Source organism: Triticum urartu, chromosome 6A, assembly GCF_056163025.1.
Source record: "Triticum urartu cultivar PI428250 chromosome 6A, HENAU_Tu73, whole genome shotgun sequence".
Lineage (NCBI taxonomy): Eukaryota > Viridiplantae > Streptophyta > Magnoliopsida > Poales > Poaceae > Triticum > Triticum urartu.
This window is the reverse complement of record NC_141878.1, coordinates 16,304,194-16,326,038: the sequence shown is the minus strand read 5'-3', so window position 1 is coordinate 16,326,038 and position 21,845 is coordinate 16,304,194. Positions and strand designations below refer to the sequence as shown.

General features: G+C 43.2%; 1 protein-coding gene across 1 annotated transcript; it reads right to left on the bottom strand.

Annotated features, from left to right (window-relative positions):
- Nucleotides 1-6,017: 6,017 nt before the first annotated feature.
- LOC125515109 (histidine-containing phosphotransfer protein 1-like) lies at nt 6,018-10,648 on the bottom strand. The gene is made up of 6 exons (XM_048680537.2): nt 10,274-10,648; nt 10,028-10,158; nt 9,848-9,916; nt 8,050-8,121; nt 6,962-7,035; nt 6,018-6,447 (listed from the first exon to the last, which is right to left on the bottom strand). Exons 1-6 carry the CDS (start codon nt 10,328-10,330, stop codon nt 6,416-6,418), a joined length of 435 nt encoding a protein of 144 aa, XP_048536494.1. The 5' UTR covers nt 10,331-10,648; the 3' UTR covers nt 6,018-6,415.
- Nucleotides 10,649-21,845: the final 11,197 nt, after the last annotated feature.

Below are 21,845 nucleotides of genomic sequence, written 5' to 3'. Positions count from 1 at the left end.
TCATCAAAATAGGTGAAACTCGTGTAAAAACGATAAGGAAATGATGATAGAGGAACAAAAGAGACAAAAACATAGGAAACATCGGGAAGCATGGAAGATCCAACAATTGTAAAGAGCTATGATGGAACTAGTGGCGGCGCCAAGAATTGGCCAGGGCCCGGGCCGCCCCGGGCCTCACGACCCAGGCCACGGTCCAGGCTGTATAGAGTCTGTCTCTGGCTCTCTGCTGTTGTGATGGAACTGCCATTGTTTATGTTCTTCATGAAGACGACGTGCACCATCTCTCCGTTTTATTAGAACAGTTTCCTTAGTTTCACAATCTAATCGTGGGTGTTTAGTTCATCTCAGATGTTGGTGAGAGCAAAGAGTCAAACTGGCTCGTGAGTGTGTAACTTGAGGGAGACATTATAATTATAAGGTTAGTTGTTTTTCTGGGTAATACTACTCCAAATGCAAGTGTTGGCCAGAAATAGACCAACAAATGTAGTGACAAGGAATAAATAACAAAGATGTATATAACTGGCAAATAATGAAATGTTTTTTTTTCACCATGACATATATTATTCATTGCTCTTGTGCAGTCTCCCCTCTTATACTTAACATCTTCTTTCCCACAGGAAAACATGTACTCTAACGAAGGTTACTACGGAGCCTTCTGATTAAAACATATATGATGGACATGGAGGCGGTGGACACGCATGGAAAGATCAGTTGGGTGACCTATAGTGATTCCCTTATATATATACCACAAATCTTTGTCTGACTAGATAGCAAATGCCAGTGCATCATTCCACTTGTACCCTTCATTTATACTACTATATATTCCAGTGCCCCACTTCGCCTCTACCCTCTATATATACCACTATGTTCGCACAACTAGGTATCAAATATAGTGCCCCACTTCACTTCTACATGTTTTTTTTGCGGTTGAATCACTTCTACATGTTAGCAGCATTAGCTTCTTAGTATGTCAAGTAGGTGAAACTCACATACAAAGTAGATGAGGAGAGGATGAGAAATGAAAAGAAGATACACAAAGCCGTGGGAATAGAAGACAACGGGAAGAACAGAAGACCAAATGGTTGTGAAAATGTAGAAATGAACTATTATTATTGATCTTCAGTCTAGTGATCCACTGATCCTGGTACAGTTCCGTCAAGGCTTTGAGTGTTAAGGTAACCAGTGCCAAGTGGCTCAATGCTATTTGTACTGAATTAATTAGACCACATTGGGAGTACTAACTAGTGAATAATTTCCTACTCTCGTCATGTTTCCTACTCTCTTCATGTCACACTGGAAGCTTACTATCTTCCTGTTGTAACTAGTGTGTCCGAGAAATTATATATACATATTACGAGGTCAGTTTTATGTCTGTTGTTTTACTGGATGACATGACTACTTGGTCTATTCTGCATGTGAGTGCCAGCCTGGAAGAGCCTGAGTAAAGCTGCAAGATGGATGCTTATTGCCGGCACTGGTAGCAAAAGGATCGAGCTACCTTTTTTTTAACTCAAATTATCAAATTAATTATATTTTATTTTCTGGATGAGCCCCCTCTCTTGTTCAAGAGTTTGGATTTCTTTTTATTTTCGCCTTTTTCCAATTTATTTGGAACTTCCTGATTTTATTTCATTTGAATGGTTGCCACCTGTGTGAAACCTCGGTCAATTCATCTGAAATAGTCTTGCAGTGGTTTGAGGGATGAGAGGTAACATACGCATAGTTTCCAACTAAGGTCAACTAAAGGAACAAAATTGGACTATACGTTAGTTAGTTGAATTATTAACAAACTACTCTTTCCCACTTTGTCACGAACACGATGCCAATGCAACTCTTATGCACTCATTTCATGAAAAGAAAATGAATGCTCCACCAACCTTCACTACGTTGAATAATGGTACTATGGCCTTTATATATACTACTCTATGATTACCTGAATGGATAGCATGCTCAGGCGTCTCACTAGCTTTACTTCTGCATATTGGCAACACTAGCTATAGTCTATCATCAAATAGGTGAAACTCATTTACAGAAGATAAGGAAATGGTGTGAGAGGAATAAAAGTGACAAAAACCCATGGAACAGGAGACACCGGGAAGAATGGAAGATCCAACAATTGTAACAAAAAAAAGCTATGATGAAACTGCCATTGTTTATGTTCTTCACGAAGACGATGTGCACCATCTCTAGTTTTATCAGCACTGTTTTCTTAGTTTTACAATCTAACCATGGGTGTTAAGTTCATCGATAGTGGTCAGAGCTAAGAGTCACACTGGCTCGTCAGTGCGTAACTTGAGGGAGGCATTATAATTATAAGGTTAGTTGCATTTCTATTGTTTTTCTGGGTAATACCACTCCAAATACGAGTGTTCATCGTAAAGAGACCAATAAATGCAGTAGCAAGGAATAAATAACAGAGATGTATATATGAATGGATTTTTTTCACTACTCCATGCATTACGCCATTACCAGTCTTATACTTAACATCTTCTTTCCCACATGCTAATCGTGATTACTTGTAGATGGTGCACTTACCTTCAATCCACGCTAACCAATAACTATTCCAGTGTTACGTCTCTCCTTTTGATTATCTTCTAGCTAAACAGCCACTCTGTAGTATTAGTAAGAGGGGGAAGTCCCCGTAAAAAAAAGTAAGATGGGGAAGGGAGCTAAGGATTTACCCGACATGAGATATATATTCAAGGAACCCTAAGATGCTATCCCAGTAAGAATGTGTTGTCGATTCTTCTTATCCAATACTTATAACATTTTAATGATGTCATGTGAATTGCTGGAAAACATGTGAAGTTTATTGTGGCTAACATAATGATGGAAGTTTTGTAAGATACTGGTCCAATCAATTTGTGTTGTCACGTCCCGTTTTCTTAGTGAAGTTGCTATAGAGTGTAACAAAAGACTAATTTTATCGGTCATCTATGATATATATGATGTCTTGACGTGGGGTTTTATGGTCGTGACTACTAACAAGTTTTATAAGGAGCAATCGCCGGCGCGTTTGTTGTATGGCACAACTTTTTACTGGGTAGGAGATTCCATGCAAAAAGCAAAAAAGGAATCTATCACCATGCAACAAGAAAATCTCTAAGTACACACACGAAGAGAAATGTGAAATTACTGACTACACAAAGGAAGAGATAAACAAGATGATATTCGAGCATCTACGGCTGGATACACCAAATCAAACCCCTCAAACGCCCGCGGTCAACCTATGGTTGGATGGTTAGAAGGACAGTCGTATCTCCAGTCATCCGGGTTCATGTCTCGGTGCTCGCATTTATCTTGGATTTATTTCAAGATTTTCAGCGATGCGTATTCAGTGGGAGGAGACGTTCCAGTCGACTAAGAGGCGCCTACGGTGACTTTGTAAAATCTCAAGATGATATGCCGGCTCAGTCTCTCAGAGGTGCTTATAGGGGTAGGGTGTGCGTGTGTGCGTTTAAGGGGGTGAGTGTATGCGTGCATATATGAGCACTTGCATCTGTACTGTGTTAAAAAAAACATGGTCGCGCTCGGGCGCGTCCATGCATAGTGAACGGTCACATCTCAAATAATCTCTTCCACAACTGATACATCAATTAAGAAACCTCAAATCCATAAAATTACATGCAACGTGAAACCTAATCTAAGTGCAGCTCGTCCGACTCCACCGTGTCCGTGTCTAGTGGCCGGTTGCGCCCCTTGGAGTGTTTCTCCGGTCGTCGGTCGATGTGAGGTCAACGGCATCCATCATGGTTGGAGGCCCTGTCAACCATGATGTGTGGATGTGGCGCCCAGTGTTGCAGGCCATCCGTTGAGGCGCCAGAGAGTGCGACTCCACCTCGTCGACGTCTACAGCGAGGGTTGTCGCGACCTCAAGCGCCCTCCAGCTCGCACGACAGGCACACCATGCCATACACTCAGCAGACGGACCAAGGATGGCCATCACCCGCGCGCCAACGAAGGGGGCGTTTGGATGCCAGATGGAGCACACCGCCTCCACGAGGTAGCGATGACCTGCCTTGCGCCGGATCCATGCACCATTTGGGCGGAAGCGATGGATTCGCGCCGGATCGAGTTCAATAGATGTCGGGCATTCTCCTCGTGGGGGCGGTGGAGCGCACCGCGGACGACTATCTCCTCCTCGGGCACGCCTGAGATGAGGTCCTAGTTCACGGATCAGTTGACGGAGGATTCTAATCCATTGCCTGTCATGCCGGAGATCGCCAGATGGGAGCTTGAGTGTGGAGTGGACTGGAGGAGAGTGGAGTGGAATGGCTAAGGTTTGGTCCAAGGAGCGGATGGGGGCGATTATATGTGGGGTCAGGGTGGGCCAGCGTGGGTCGGTCCCGACATGGCAGACACGTCTGGTTGCACCCGGGCCTCCTCATATCCGCCTCATATTTGGGCAGGATATGAGGGGTGATGGTCAACCTGGGCATTTGAGGCCGGCTTGAGGCGTCCGTCTGGGTCAGGTTTTTTTTGACCGGTCACTGACCGGGTCGTCCATCCGGGCATTTCATGGGGGTTTGAGGCGTCCGGATGTAGGTGCTCTTAGTACATTAAAACCAATTTTGAAGACAAAAAATAGTTTTCTAGCTCAACCATATGTCCTATTCATAATCTGTTTTTACTGTTGGCTTTGTATTGGCGAGAGTTTCAACACTAGATCCTATATGAGTTTATTTCAACAACAAAAAATTACAAATAGGTAACTAGATATTGTATTCCAGTGCCTCATTTCACTTTTACCCTTTACACATACCACAAATCTTCGCGTGACTAGATAGCAAATGCCTGTGCATCATTCCACTTCTACCCTTCATTTATACCACAATATTCCAGTGCTCCACTTCACCTCTACCCTTTATATATACCACTATCTTTGCCCGACTAGATATCAAATTCCAGTGCCCCCCCCCCCCCCCCTGCCTCACTTGTACTCCATGTTAGCAGCATTAGCATCTTAGTACGTCAAGTAGGTGAAACTCTCATACAAAGTAGATGCGGAGAGGATGAGAAATGGAGAAAAAAGATACACAAAGCCGTGGGAATAGGAAACAACGGGAAGAACAAAAGACCAAATGGTTGCGACAATGTAGAAATGAACTACTATTATTGATCTTCAACCGAATGGATCTGTACAGCTTCTCTGGTTTAAACTAGTGTATTGATGACCAGTGGTGAGTGTTGTAACCAGTGCCCAATGGCTCAATGCTATTTGTGTTGAATTAATTAGATCGCATTGGGAGTAATAACTAATAGTGATTACCTTCCTGTTCTCATCATGTCACACTGGGAGGTACCTGATGTAACTAGTGTGTCGGAGAAATTATATATACTTATTACGAGGTCAGTTTGATGTCTGTTGTTTGACTGGATGACAGGGCTACTTAGAGCCTGTTTGGATCGGTGTTGCCGTCTGCCAATTCAAATTTTTGTACTGTAGGTCAGTAAAGATGGATGTGATGAAACGCAAAGAAATCAAACTTGTGGGGTAACAAAACCAAATGCATGAACATAGTTCAGATCAAATTACTTAATACACTAGTAGCCCTTTAAATATACTTGTATGCGAACTTGGTGCATTTTTTCCATGTGGATTCTAAAAGCTGAGGCCGGAAGCAGTTAATCTGAAGCCAAGAGAGGAATACTCTTCATATACTCTCTCTGTAGTAAATTCTTGTTGCTCCAGCTAACATCCATTCAGTCAGATCCGAGGCATATGCTGCCCCACCGAGAGTAGGATATCTTCCTGTTAAAGCAACAGATGTTCAGAAGTTGAGGCTCCAACCATTACAAAATGCACGCTTAGCTGCTTGAGTTAGTAGGTTGGTAAGAATGTATGATTAGTTTGGATCAACTTCCATTGTTCCCATTCTAATGCAGACATTCGCACACTTGTTATGTTTAGTTTTTATCGGCTTTAAACATCATCCGCTATAATTGTATATACTGTATAATCTGCAGAGGAAATTATTTAGTTGATGAAAGGTGGTGACTTGTTTGCCTCGTCTTAATAATATGAAATAAAATAGATAGATCAAATCTGTTCTCCACAATGTACCACAACAGTCGGTACACCGATCGACGAGGCACAATATTGTAAAGATTACACTGCAGCTGCATTTCTACGAACAACAAACCGACTAGAACTAAGACACCATATTAACCACCAATAATCCACAAAACAGCTACAGCTGAATTTTTTATTTGACCACTCAGAATTCCAAACGAAACTACGGATGATAACAAAGACATTGATACTAGTAGATGATTAGCTTGCCACCAGACAGCTACAGACCCCACATAAGCAAATGACTCCAAGCTATATAAGCTAGGTTGAGCATGTTCTAGGACTTCAAAGGTGTTGTGCCATCAGAACATGCAGCTCCAGCTTTATCGCTCAAGTCTAGAGTTAAGGATTAAGGCCTGGACCTGCTGGCTCAGCTGCACCAGAAACAGAACAACAGGTTAGTTGCGTAACCCATTAAGAAATGCTTGCAATATAAGAAAATGAGTTTTACTAAGAACTACAGCCCAAACAATTAAACGCAGAGTATTTGCAAGGATGTCCATCATCCAGACAATGAAGCAAGACATGAAGTGTATCAAATATCAATGATGTGATAGGTTGATGCAAAACTATAGTGACCTTTCGAGCTACATTGAAGCTAATATTCATATATAAAAGATATGCAAACCAGTTATCTATCAACAGAGGTTTTCAACTGAGATTTCCAGTAGTCCCAAACACTACTCTAGACAACTTAGTACCTCTGACTCTCTGAGTACACTTTAGCACTGCAAATACTACATTCATCTCATTAACAAGCTTTTCATTTGTTTGGTTCAATGTTTTTCACATCAAGCAAACTTTAGGATAAGAAGTGTCTCCTTCGCATTCCAGTTTTACTACTGTAATGCTACAAAGAGTTTAAGATGAGTTTTTTAAAAGTAGTACCTGAAGCATGTGGCATGAACATGCTGCACACATCATAGAAATCGTTCCTCACAGAATCCAGTGAGTTCAGGCACCTACAAGGAAAACAGTCCAGTAACTTGTGAAACTCCTTCCCATTTGCAGCTCACGAAAGAAACGTGTTAATAATTAGCAGCTCATGAAAAAAACATGATAATAATTAAAAACTACCAAAAATGCTCATCCCATTACAATTTGCCTCCATAGTTTTTTTTCCTCTGGTAGAATTATCGTAACAGCTTATTTAGAGGTCTTATGAATATCACCCTGGAGTCCTGGACATACTTGCTTAACAAGATATACACTTGCGTCCATAGACAATAATCTAACAGAGATAAGGGGTAACTCTAACAAAGAATGACACCTTTATTTTGAAAACTTACATGTAAAAAGGTGCTTGTAACATCAATCGGAAGACTGAAACATCAACAAGTTATATGTTTATTTATTGTATAGATGTGCAATATTCAGAGAAGAAGACAAAACTTAGTTTCCCTTTTATAGCTCTAAACGCTATGATAATTGGGGCATTGCCGTCACTGTTGTAAAGAGAACCCAGCTTATCGCTTCAATTGGAAAACTGAAACATCAACAAGTTATATGTTTATTTATTGTATAGATGTGCAATATTCAGAGAAGAAGACAAAACTTAGTTTCCCTTTTATAGCTCTAAACGCTATGATAATTGGGGCATTGCCGTCACTGTTGTAAAGAGAACCCAGCTTATCGCTTCAATTTTTGTTTCTAAATATTCATGGAATAGTGTTCCTACATTTAATACAACATTAGGATATGATTAACTAGAAAATTGTACTAGCGCAGTTATATTCCTAACCCAACAAGCTCAGTGGAGTCACCCAAATCTGTGTCTCTATACAGGCTGAATAAAATGAGTAGTTTACAAAGGCAATGAACATGCAATTGCATCAAAATATACTAACACTAATAAATATGGAAATATGTTACAGTAGATGAGTAGAGCACACTAGGCCATCACATTCAGTATGGAGATTTCAGTAACACAATGAACAAAAATACCATAGTGTGACATAATGATACAAGGTACTAACCCATCTCTGCTCTTCTCCTGACAACACTGATGGAACTGAATGCAGCTGTTCTTCACTCTCTGAGCACCAATACTGCAATATGCAATAGCATACAATCAGAAAGACCCACAAAAACCGCTTTAATGAATGAAAATGAAAATTGCAGTTCTATCTCTTCACTTCAGAATCCTAAGCGAATAGATGTAGCACTATGATTATCTATACCTGAGTTAAGAGGTCAACTAAATACAACTATGAAAGCCCAGTGTAAGCAAAGCAATTTATTTCACCAGAGCATATGCAATATGAAACATTAATCCATCCAATAGAAAATATGTATAGTTTCTCTAATGAAAGTGCTAATCCACGATAAATGACTTTGAATAAGCTAGATATTTTATGAGTAAAGCGGTAGTGACTCATTGGCTTACTCCTCTGATTCCATAAGAATCACATGTATAGACCAAAAACATACATGGACTTTAACTTGATTAGGCAAGGGAACAGTTTGGGCATAATAATATTAGTTTCTAAGGATAATACTATTGATGTATATTAATAATCACACAAAGGCTAACCTTGCAAAACTATCAACTAGTTCAAATGGGATCAATTGACCTGAATATATAAGATAACTCGAGTGTACAAAACCATCCAAGTAATGTGAATGCAGCGGAACATGTTTCTCTGATCTATGTCACGGAATGTTGTGACGATAAAAGAGAGCATGATAATCCTCACCAAATTAATTATAAGAGACCCACGATGTGAAGTGCTACTCTTTGAGCCGCTTGATGTGTGCGGAACATATAATATTTGACAGATCTAAATTATTAAACATGACAATGGCTGAACAAACATGTTTCTCTGATCTATGTCATGGAATGATGTGACGATAAAATACAGTATGATAATCCTACCCAAATTAATTATAGGAGCCCCCACTTTAAAAAGGAGATGAAGTGATTCTTTGAGCCTTTTGATGTGTGTGGAACATATGATGTTTTTTTATCGATGTCGGATCATGACAATGACTGAATGGATTTTTTTTAATCGGCTGGACCACTTACCACAGTACTCATTGAGCTGTCTGGTTCATGGGAAGCAGATCATATTTGTCTGATCCAAATCATCAAATGGTAACAACGGCCAAACAATTTGTCAGATCTAAATAATATAGTAGTATAATGGCCAAACAGTTTGTCGGATGCATATCACACAACAGTACAATGGCCTAATTGTTTGTCTGACCTAAATCATAAAACAATATAACAGACAAACTGTTTCTGGAATGAAGATCATAAAACAATACAATGGCCAATCGGCTTGTCGTATCTAAATCACAAAACAGTACGACGACAAAGTTGTTCGTCGTATCTAAATCTAAATGAGTATAACGGCCAAATGGATGTCACCTCTCCCCAAATAAATGGGAAGATCTACTTGTTGAGCTGCCCAATGTGTATGGGACGGATAATTTTTGTCGGATCTATATGGTAAATCACTGCAACATGCCCAACAGATCTCAGCCCTCCACATATCGACCAGAAGTGGCACTAATACGAAAGAACATCAATATATACTGTTGAGTCGTCCAACCAATGCAGGAAATGGACCATCCTTGTCAGATCTACGACATAAAACACTACAATGATGAAACAGACCGTAATTCTCCCCCAAGATGATTGGACACCTTACCATGTATCGAGCAGGGAGCTAAACACCTAATTTGCACGTCAAGAACCGAAACAATCACGATTCCTATACTGTTGCACAATCACATACAAAGAGGACATGAAAGAAGAAGAAAAGAGCTCACCATGCACTGCTTCCCTTGAGCTCAAGCACAAAACCGCTCACCTTGTCATAGTCCACACATGGCTTGTCTCTGAAAAAACAGCAACCATATCCCCAAGCTAAAAATCAAACTAACCACTCTACACTAATGGTTGGATCACACAACACGGGCGGGCGAGCAAAGGAAAGGAAGCTTGTGTACAGCAGCTTGGCGATCTCGCCGATGATACGCTCGCCGTCCTCGCAGAAGAGTGTGACAACCTTGACGATGAAGTCTGGGGCGCTCCCTTCCTGTAGCATCTGCAGCTCCTGGAACTGATCGTCCAGCAAACCCTAGCCACCAAATAAAGACAAAACAAAACCATCAAATTCCCCGACAAATATCGCGTTACCTATCCACCTAAATGAATTTCCGCATAATTGGCACCAAAATAGTAAATAGCTTTACCGCGGCGAACATGTTGGCCACGAGGGTGTTGAGCTGGTTCAACATCGGGGCCGCCATGGCTACCCACAGCAAGGAGACTAGAGCTACCAAGGAGGAAGAAAGCTAAGCGAGGAGAGGAGAGGACAGGGAGTGAATGGATGGAGATTGGGGTTAGTAGGTGTCGTATATATAGGGGAGTTGGATTGCAAGTCCATGGCCATGGATGGCAATGGACGGCTACCCTTCCTTCTCTTTACAGCTCTCATTTATTATCTCTTTCGTCCTTCCTCATCTGAAAACTGCAACTTTTGATTATTTTCTAGATTGTTTTTTCTTATCATTTGAATGCCCTACTTGATTTGACTGGTTAGACATAGTTTCTTTGGATACCTTTTATTTTCAGAAAAAAAAATCACTACATACCTCTCATGTTCCAGCTTTTACCCATCTGTTTACAGCTAAGTGGATTTTTTTAGTAATGTAATTATTACATTACATTACTAGAGACCGAAAATGACAGCAGTACTCAACAAAGCTATAAAGGTTGGCAAACACTGGCAGATAGTTAATAATACTCTGGTCCAACTGTTGGATGTTGGAGCAAAGACCAGAGAGCCTTGTTGATTTTGTCTGGATGCAATGACCGAATAGCAGAGCTTTGGCTTTCGTATTGGGATCATCTGCCTGGTCTTCGCATTGCATACAACAGCACCAGTCTTTTAATTATCTCATGAAGAATGTACTACGTCCATATATTGGAGAGGAAAGGTTAATGAATTTAGGGGTCCCCTGTTATGTCATGCTACGGCGTGTGGGAGCATACAAGAGCAATGGCAAAATTTGTAAACTACATTGATGGTGCAATCTTGTCATGTGATCATTGCTTCGAACCATGTCTTTCAATTGTTCTTAACAGTGATCTGAGGCATTAAGAAATGAAAATCTCTCCAGATAGAATTGGACTACTAGGAGTTTCTCTCGCACGGCACCAAGTGCTCCCGATTATATACCAAAGTCTGACAAAATAAGGGCATAAACTTCAATGCATAAGAGAACCAGTACCTAGCCAAAGGGGTGCTTACTTCTCATGAGGAGTTCCTGCAGCATGCCCGCAGATTTGAAAAATCCCGCATATTTAAGAGATTGCTAATACAGAGGGAGGACAATCTTTCAAGACAACCACAGTGGCCTGTGACACGAAATGTCTTGAAGTAAGATCCTAAATAAATTCTTAATAGCTCAAATACATGATTAACTATGAATAAATGGTCCATTATCTAAAGCTCTTGAGCAATACAGCAAATCAATCAATCAACTACCATATATGAATAGGCTGGATTTCATAGAGAACAAAAATTAAGACATAATTTCGTTGTCATCGTGTATGCTAACAGATAGCAAAATAAGACAATATTAAGGAAATCGTTAGCTGTTGATCGGCTGGTGAGTAGGGGATTAATAGGTGAACGGCAGTTAATCGGCCAATAAATCAGTTAATCAGATACTCAATGACCCACCAAGTAGGCATTAATCAGGCACTTAACTGATTTATCAGCCAATATTGTGGACAACGAAATAAAGTACTGAGTTGCGAACCACATCCATGCCTAAATGAAGACAGGAATAGTTCAAAAGCATACAAACCATGGAAGCAAAACATAATGTGCACAAAAATTATTAAATATGCAGGTACAGTTTGCGATCTATTCTCAGGGCAGAAAAAACCTAGACAGCCGATAATTCAGACCATCCAGTATCACATCCAGCTTTAAAAAAATTTGAAGAAAGGACTACAGTCTACAGAACACGCTCAAGGCTCAATATAGTTGTGAAGATATATTTTTTCCACCACTGAAAACAGAGTAGATGCCATCTGGAAGAGCCAGCTTGCATCAGTTAATGCCTAACTCTGTTTGCATGAAGATAGCCTGTGAATGTAACAACTTATATCAATCTAGGCAACAATTTACATCAATCTAGGCATATTGGATACCATGCTAACCGAGGGTTAATATTCTAACCATTTGCTGGTCTTAAATCACGATATAACAGATTAACAACATAGCTTCTTCCATATATACCCGCTACCTTGCCGGGCTGGGCATAAGTAGAACTACATGTAACCCTTGATTGATGCACACCAGAGGAGACTTAGTCTTTGCCAGCCGTTAATCTCTTCAAACAAAGATACTGCAGAAAGAACGCAGATTTTCAGCTTACAAGAACTAGAGCAGGGAACCAACATCCGCATTTATACAAATCTAAGACAAGCTTTTTGGGATGGAAGTAATATGATTTTCAAGAAATGATTGTATATCTTGGACCATATAGAGTTTGAGACAAAACATCCTTTCACAATTAAGCAAATCTTCATTTTGGAACTGGCGCCGCTTGCTGGAAGAATGACATGTACCAGTAGGCTGAGGAATGCCCCTCCACGTGCTTTTGCTTCCCTTAGCTGCGATCACAATCGCCTCCTTCTCTATGTTGGCTTCGCCCCTGATCCTTCCGGCACCACCTCTGAAGGGCAACACATCCAGTGCTATAGTTTTTGCACTAGAGATTTAGGACACTGAAATCAGTTAAAAACTTAAAATAGATTAGTTATCAGAGCAAAAGAAATCTACCACAATACAGTAAATAGTTACCCTCGTAGCTCCAAACAATTGGCAAACAGAGAAGCAAGCCGGCTGAATTATCCATCAACAACTCTTTGTTGTTTCTTGAAGTTCTTTGCACTCGGGGCCAGCTGATCCTAACTCTCCAATCCGCAAAATGTAGACCATAGAAACATGTCAACTTAGGTGCAGTCTAAAACGTAAGCTTTGTAGTAACATAAATAAGGATCTAGGCCTGCAGTACACTAACCTTGTGAAAAAAGTCCTGGCAATTGAACTCTAGGGCTTCCATCCATAAGATCATAAGCATATCACCCTTTAGCAAATTACAGCTAACATATATTTCAGTTACTATAATCTCAACCTTGTGGCGGGACGGTCGGCTTAGGAGCTTGAGCATCGCCTAGGTGGAGCAGTGGTGCCATTACAGGGTCCAACTCAGCACGGGAGGGAGGGTTACGGCCTGCCCTCGACGGAACGGCAGCACGGCCCGTTGGCGGTAGAGAACGCGCTCTGCGCGTGCCAGGCCATGGCGACGGTGCTGCATGCGTGCGCTGGCAAGGAGATGGCCACGCGGAGCTACCAGGAGGGTTGGGCGGCGCCGAACGGCGTTCTGCCGCGGTGTTGCCCCCTGTCGGCCGTTACGGTGGTTCTGCCGCCGCAAAGCACGCCGGCGCAGGCGGCCCAGGGCGCCACCGACGCCAGGAAGGCGCCGAGCGCGCGTGTGAACATCCGGACAAGAGGGAGGGGCTGCAAGCATCGAGCCAAATGCACAGTGGGCATGTGACTGAAGTTTTGTCGGGGAAACGACACTGAAACTCTGAATTTACTGAATATGAACAAAAACAGTGCATGCCAAGTGTTCGACAGAATTATTCTGGCCTCTAGGGATTTTTCCTTGAGCTGATTTTTGGTGGAGTGGTCTCTCATTGCAACTAGAGCTTGTCTGAATTTTGGTGGAATTTTTGGGGAAGTGTAGATATGAATTTCACCAAATTTGGCAAATCTGGTCCAAACTTGCAGTGAGTGAAATTTGAAAATTTTGAAAAGAAGAAGAGTGGATCAAGAGGGTTCTAGGTTGTGGGTACTAAGGACTATCCAGGGGAGTTGGTTTGGGCTCAAGGATCAAAGGCATTAGGGTACTTGCTTTGTAAATCCCTTAGGTTCAAATGAAAAGACAGAATTATTTTGGAAAGAGAAATAATTGGAATAAAATCCAAAAATGGATTTTTTTTTTAGTTCGGACAGAAAGTTTGGGTTGTTTCAAAGTGGATGGAGAGGTTTTGGGAGGTCTCTCCACATGAGGCAAAATAAAATCATGGGTGGTTCCAAAATGAGAGAAGCCCCAAAAACTCCTAGGGTTTTCCTTTTAAATGAAAATAATCAAATTCAAAAAAAATACACTTGAGAGGAGAAGAATTCAGAAGAAAAGTTTCCATAATTCAAACACCCAATTTGAAAAGGATGTAAATGAAAATCCTTGCCAAAGGTGAAAGTTTTTAAGAGAGAGGTTTTCTGAAAAAAAAATTAAATGGCCTCTCTTCAAAAACCAACAAGGTTTTTGCTAAAAACCAAAAGAAAATTTTGGAGTGTCACAACACCTACCCCCTTAGGAAAAATCTCATCCCCGAGATTTCAGCTGATCCTTAAATAAGTGTGGATGCTCTGCCCGAAGAAAATCCTCTCTTTCCCAAGTTGCTTCACTTTCGGTGTGATTGCTCCACTGAACTTTGAAAAACTTGATGGTTTTCTGTCGGGTCCTCCTTTCAGACTCCTCTAATAATTTTACTGGACGTTCCCGATAGGTGAGGTCTGGCTGCACATCAATGTTCTCATGGGATACTTGTTTCTCTGGTTTGCTTACGCACTTCCTTAATTGGGAGACGTGGAACACGTTGTGGATGTCGGACAATTCTTCGGGCAAGTCTAACTGGTAAGCTACCGTGCCTCTTCGTGTCACTATGCAGAATGGTCCAATGAATCTAGGTGCTAAATTCCCCTTAATCTTAAACCGTTGCAGTCCCCTCATAGGTGATACTCGTAGGTACACAAATTCACCGGGTTCGAATCTGACCTCACGATGTTTCCGATCGTAATAACTCTTCTGTCGGCTTTGAGCGGTCTTGAGTCGGTCCCTGATTAGCTTGAGCTTTTCCTCGGCTTCTTTGAGCATGTCTGGACCGAAGATACGGCTGTCACCGGTCTCTGACCAATTTAGCGGGGTACGGCATCTCCGCCCGTACAAGGCTTCAAAGGGTGCCATTTGCAGGCTGGCCTGGTAACTGTTGTTGGATGCAAACTCGGCGTATGGTAGGCTTTCCTCCCAACTGGTCCCATAGGTGAGGACACATGCTCTCAGCATGTCTTCTAAAATTTGGTTTACGCGTTCAGTTTGTCCATCAGTTTGAGGATGGTATGCTGTACTGAAGGCCAGTTGAGTTCCCAGAGCCTGTTGTAGATGACCCCAGAACCTCGAGACGAACTGAGTGCCTCTGTCGGATATTATAGTCTTCGGGACTCCATGCAGACAAACTATACGGGAGAGATAAATCCTGGCAAGCCTCCGAGTGTTGTGGGTCGTCTTCACTGGAATGAAATGTGCCACCTTGGTTAATCTATCGGTGATGACCCATATGGCATCATTCCCGTGTCGTGACCGAGGTAGTCCGACAATGAAATCCATCCCTATTTCCTCCCATTTCCACTCAGGTATTTTGCTTGGTTGCAGTAGTCCGGCTGGTCTTTGATGTTCAACTTTTATGCGTTGACAAGAATCGCAACATGCAATGAATGTGGCTATGTCCCTCTTCATACCGTGCCACCAAAATCTTTCCTGAATATCCTTATACATTTTGGTTCCTCCAGGGTGGATCAAATATGGGGCGGTGTGGGCTTCAGCTAGAATTTGCTGTTTGAGGTCCTCTATATTTGGCACGCAGAGTCTGTCTCCGTACCATAATATTCCTCCATTGTCTATGACGAACTCTGAGGCCTTGCCCATACTCACCTTTCTTTTAATTCCTTCGATGCTGGGGTGACCAGGCTGAGCTTCTTTAATTCTCTCCACAAGGTCGGGCTGTATTTCCAAGTTTGATATGGTGCCTTCTGCGATCATTAACAAGTTGAGTTTGGCAAATTCTTGTCGGAATTCAGGTCTCAAGCTTTGCAGACTGTTTTCGTCGGAGCTGGGGTTCCGACTAAGAGCATGGCCACTACATTTGATTTTCCTGGATGATAGTGGATACCAACATCATAATCATTTACCAATTCCAACCAGCGTCGTTGCCGTAAGTTTAGTTCTGGCTGTGTGAAAATATATTTGAGACTTTTATGGTCCGTGTATATTTCACATCGATTTCCAAGTAAGAAATGCCTCCATTCCTTGAGTGCATGAATGACTACTGCCATTTCTAAGTCATGAGTGGGATAATTTTCCTCATACTTGCGAAGTTGCATTGAAGCGTATGCGACAACCTTGCCTTCTTGCATCAACACGCACCCGAGTCCCTTTCGGGATGCGTCACAATACACTTCAAAATTCTTGTGTATGTCTGGCACAATTAATACCGGTGCTGTCGTTAATTTCCGTTTTAGCTCTTGGAAACTTTTCTCGCAGGCTTCTGTCCATTCAAACTTCTTGTCCTTCTTGAGTAACTGCGTCATTGGCTTGGCTATGGTGGAGAATCCTTCAATAAATCTGCGGTAATATCCTGCCATTCCCAAGAAACTTCATATGTCCGTTACGCTGGCTGGTGACTTCCAGCCAAGTACGGCCTTGACTTTCTCCGGGTCCACTGCAATACCGTCTTGGGTCAGCACGTGGCCTAGAAAACCTACTTGTCTTAGCCAAAATTCGCACTTGCTGAACTTGACATACAATTGATGTTTCCGAAGTTCCCCTAGCACAATCCTGAGATGTTCCGTGTGCTCTTCTGGTGTCTTAAAATCTGGAAAAGTGTGCACGACCAGTTGGCATTTAAGCGCGGGCGCCAGACCGTCAAGGAATTTCTCCATCTTCCTGCTTTCAGTCATACGCTCTTCATTGGCGTAGCGAGACAATAGAGTAAATTGACCGTTGTAATCTGACACTGTCATGTTCCTTTGTTTGAGGTCATCGAACTCTCTCTTCTTGATTTTCATAATACTCTTAGGAATGTGTGCACCACGGAAACCTTCCTTGAAATCATCCCAGGTTATATCACTTTCGTTGGGGTGCATGTGCAGAAAATTCTCCCACCATGATGCAGCTGCTCCTGTGAGATAGTGCGGGGCATATAGTGCCTTCTCGGGGTCTGAACATTTTGCAATAATTAATTTTCTCTCCATATCTCGAAGCCAATCATCGGCTTCAAGAGGCTTGTCGGTATGAGAAAATGTTTGGGGACGTGTCTTCTGTAGCTCAGATAACTTGGAATGTTGCTGATACTGTCCATGGTGATTTCCCATGTTGATGACTTGGTTCATCATTTCCCGATGTTGTTGCTGACTCTGCTCATAAAGGCGGCACATTTGGGAAAGTGCCGTTTCACTGACCGGTTGACTCGACTGCTCTTGTGCGAAATTTTTGTCCGGTCGAGTGCCATAATTTTCCTCTGGTGGAGTTGGCATGGAGCGAGTCCAAGGACGAGACATTTTTCACTCTGGGGATATATTTTGTAAAACCCATAAGAAAAGCGAAAAGGGTCGCAAAAACAATTCCATAAATGCACAAAGCTGGCAAATAAATTAAATAACCAACCTTACCGGAGAAAAACAAATCGATTTGCGCACGGAGAAGGACTGCTCATTACATATCTTACACGCGGGCGGTAATTATACAATACATCACTCAGGATATGCGCACATAATCCTGACATGTTATTTAGGCTAGTGCACTTCTCCCAGTTCCTACATGATGCGCAAACAAGCTACTTCCCATATCTTACACGGCCGTACATCGCATGACGGCTAAGCGTACTTAGTCAGAGATGTTGATGATTTCCTTGGCCCTGCCAAGGGTGAGGCGTAGCGAGGCTGGGGACTCAACTTCCGCCTCACTAATAGGCTCCATACGAGTAGCGCTGCGCCGAGTAGATGTAGCGGGTGCCAGGGGCGGAACCACACGAATTAACTCTTATGCTAATAACCGATTAGCGATCACACCTAGTGGCTTCCTACAGTCAGCCTGGCTCTGGTACCAAGCTTGTCACGACCGGTTTTCCAATAAAAATGTTTATTGAGAAACCAATCTTTTGAGTCCAGTATGAGAAAAATCCTCCTTACTGGTAGACAAATTCTTGATACAATAAGCCAGTAGCATAAAATATATTACAGGGTCGAGCTACGGTTGCTCAACCAAATTATTACAAGCACGCCAATAATTATACATGATGGCGGATATGACACAGTGGTGTGGAGGCATACTACTGACTCGAGGATAGGGTGGTGGTGGAAAATCACAGCGGGGAGTGAGATACATGACTCTAAAACTGGCATCTCATCGAGCGTCGAGGTGAGGCTCGATGAATTTATTTGGTAGCGGAAACGGATATAATACAGTGACCAAATCCAGGGTCGCACGAGACTGACTGGGATTCCTCTAGGCATCGGACTCGCTATCAAATTCTTCATCCATGAGATCGCCTTCGTCAGCATCTGGCCAAATCAACAAGCCAGGTGAGTACTTTGAAAGTACTCGCAAGACAGTTCGGACGTAAGATATAACAAATGCATGCATGGATGTGTCATGATTAATTTTACCAATGCACATTCAAAATTTAGCAAGCAAGGTAAGTAAAAAGGGAATCGGCGGTAGTCCGCCTGAAAACCCAACAAAAAGAAATAATAGGAAACCGATGGGGTGTCTGAAGCGACGCCTCGAAGGGTGAACAAATAAATAAAGATCATGCCGCAGTCGGGCGTCTAAGCGACACCACGTAAAGGGCTTAAACTGAAAATAAAAGACATGCGTGCCACAGTCGGACGTCGGGGCGACATCACAGAAAGGGCTTATATCGAAAGTAAATAATAGCAATGCCACAGTCGGACGTCTGAGCGACATCGCAGAAAGGGCTTTTATTGAAAGTAAATAATAACAATGCCACAGTCGGACGTCTGAGCGACATCGCAGAAAGGGCTTTTATTGAAAGTAAATAATAACAATGCCACAGTCGGACGTCTGAGCGACATCGCAGAAAGGGATTTTATTGAAAGTAAATAATAACAATGCCACAGTCGGACGTCTGAGTGACATCGCAGAAAGGGCTTTTATTCACAAGTAAATAATACTCACAATAAATATTCAATTCATGATAATAAACGGGTTAGTCCATCCACGGGAATAAACATTTAACCGGACTTAGCACTCATGTGATTCACCGGAGTCTCTGTCATCAAAACTGACATTTGTCAGGATAAGATAATACCGAACTTGGACATGGAATAGATGATTCAAAGGAATATATGACTCTGTAGAGTTTGTACGAAAAATTTTCCCACAGCCAACGGATTTCCGTAGTCACGAAGGACTAGTTCCGTTTACGGTCTTTCGGAAGAAAACACAGCTAGCCAGTACACGCCCATCCTACCTCTCGATGCCAGGAATCACCCTAGACATCGTCCAAGAAAAACTTTTGAGACGGGGAGATCACAATCTCGAATAGCATGGGATCAAATTTATATACGCGCGCTCTAAGGGGTGCCCCCCTCTCGGTCCCAACCGGAAACACCCATGCCCCCTGACCGGATGACTGGCTTTAATCCAGGGCCATGGAACCATCATCACGGCCTCTCCTTTTGGTGTGTACCAAGAAAGCGGTTTGCAACTTACTAAGCCATATTCCTTGCGAAAAACATGTGGTAGTACAGGGAAGGGAAAATGGAAGGAACTGGACCGATACGGGTTGACACTGAAGTCATATAGTCTGGCATAAGACTGGCATGCTACAACACTGCCATCTTACCCATCCTCATGCCAACACATGGCCATGCATACTCACATCCATCCACTTATGGATTTCCGAAACTCACTTGCCTCATCGTTGCATGTAACATGACATTCGTCGGTATGTTCATCAACATGCCATGAAACTACTTAATGCAAACATGCCAAAACAATCATCATATCAAAATTTCAAACATGCTTGCCTGGTTCAGAGTAGTCAGAGCCTAGCTCGGTGAAGTTTGCGGTCCCGTCACCTCCTTCGGTATCTACGGTATAAAGAAAATATACGCGCTATCGTGAATACCGTGAGGTGCACAAAAATTTCTCCAAATATTTTTCAAATAAATCTGATAAAAAACTAGACAAAATTTCAAAGAGGACAGAAAAAGAATCAATTAAAAATACTCTTCTGTTTAAAAGTTATTAGTGTTTTTGTCCAGGGACCTATCTGTAATGAAACAGAAACTTTCCAGGGTTTTCTTTATAAAAATAGAAAACGATTCGATTGAAAATACGCCGGCCCAGAGGGGTGACGTACTTTGGCAGAAGACGCCTTCAGAAAACGGTTCGTTTAAAAAGAACTGAGAGGCTGACGGGCGGGTCCCACCCGTCAGGTTTGAATTTTCAAACGGGAGACGAAGCTCGTCGGCGCCCGAGAGCCGCGGTGGTCGCTAGCGGCGATCCACGGCGAGGCAGGGAGATCGGAGAGTACCTCCGTGTTCAGGGCGCCATTCCGCGTCTGTGGGAGGTGGTGGTGGTCGCCGGCGAGTACCACGTCGGCGGCGACGCTGGCTCCGGCGGACGGCGATTCGGGTGGTTGTGGACCTCGTCGGAGAGAGCTGTGAAGATCAAATTGGAGTGGGGGTTAGACTCTTAGTTGCTCGAGAGGGTTGCTGACGAAGTTGGGGAGCCGGAGACGGCCTCACCGGAGCGAATCGAGGTGTAGGCCGAGGCGAAACGGGGCGGCCGGAGTCGAAGAAGAAAGGCCCCTCGAGGCTCTCCCAGTGGCTAGGCGGGGTCTAGTGAGGTGGTGGAGTTGTGCGGGGGCGAGAGCAAGCTCGGGGGTGCTATTTATAGCCGGCCCGAGGCGGTTGCCGTGAACGGATAAGTCCGGCGGGTGATGACGGCAGCGCTGTGGCGGGACGGTCGGCTTAGGAGCTTGAGCATCGCCTAGGTGGAGCGGTGGTGCCATTACAGGGTCCAACTCAGCACGGGAGGGAGGGTTACGGCCTGCCCTCGACAGAACGGCAGCACGGCCCGTTGGTGGCAGAGAACGCGCTCTGCGCGTGCCAGGCCACGGCGACGGTGCTGCATGCGTGCGCTGGCAAGGAGATGGCCACGCGGAGCTACCAGGAGGGTTGGGCGGCGCCGAACGGCGTTCTGCCGCGGTGTTGCCCCCTGTCGGCCGTTACGGTGGTTCTGCCGCCGCAAAGCACGCCGGCGCAGGCGGCCCAGGGCGCCACCGACGCCAGGAAGGCGCCAAGCACGCGTGTGAACATCCGGACAAGAGGGAGGGGCTGCAAGCATCGAGCCAAATGCACAGTGGGCATGTGACTGAAGTTCTGTCGGGGAAACGACACTGAAACTCTGAATTTACTGAATATGAACAAAAACAGTGCATGCCAAGTGTTCGACAGAATTATTCTGGCCTCTAGGGATTTTTCCTTGAGCTGATTTTTGGTGGAGTGGTCTCTCATTGCAACTAGAGCTTGTATGAATTTTGGTGGAATTTTTGGGGAAGTGTAGATATGAATTTCACCAAATTTGGCAAATCTGGTCCAAACTTGCAGTGAGTGAAATTTGAAAATTTTGAAAAGAAGAAGAGTGGATCAAGAGGGTTCTAGGTTGTGGGTACTAAGGACTATCCAGGGGAGTTGGTTTGGGCTCAAGGATCAAAGGCATTAGGGTACTTGCTTTGTAAATCCCTTAGGTTCAAATGAAAAGACAGAATTATTTTGGAAAGAGAAATAATTGGAATAAAATCCAAAAATGGATTTTTTTTTTAGTTTGGACAGAAAGTTTGGGTTGTTTCAAAGTGGATGGAGAGGTTTTG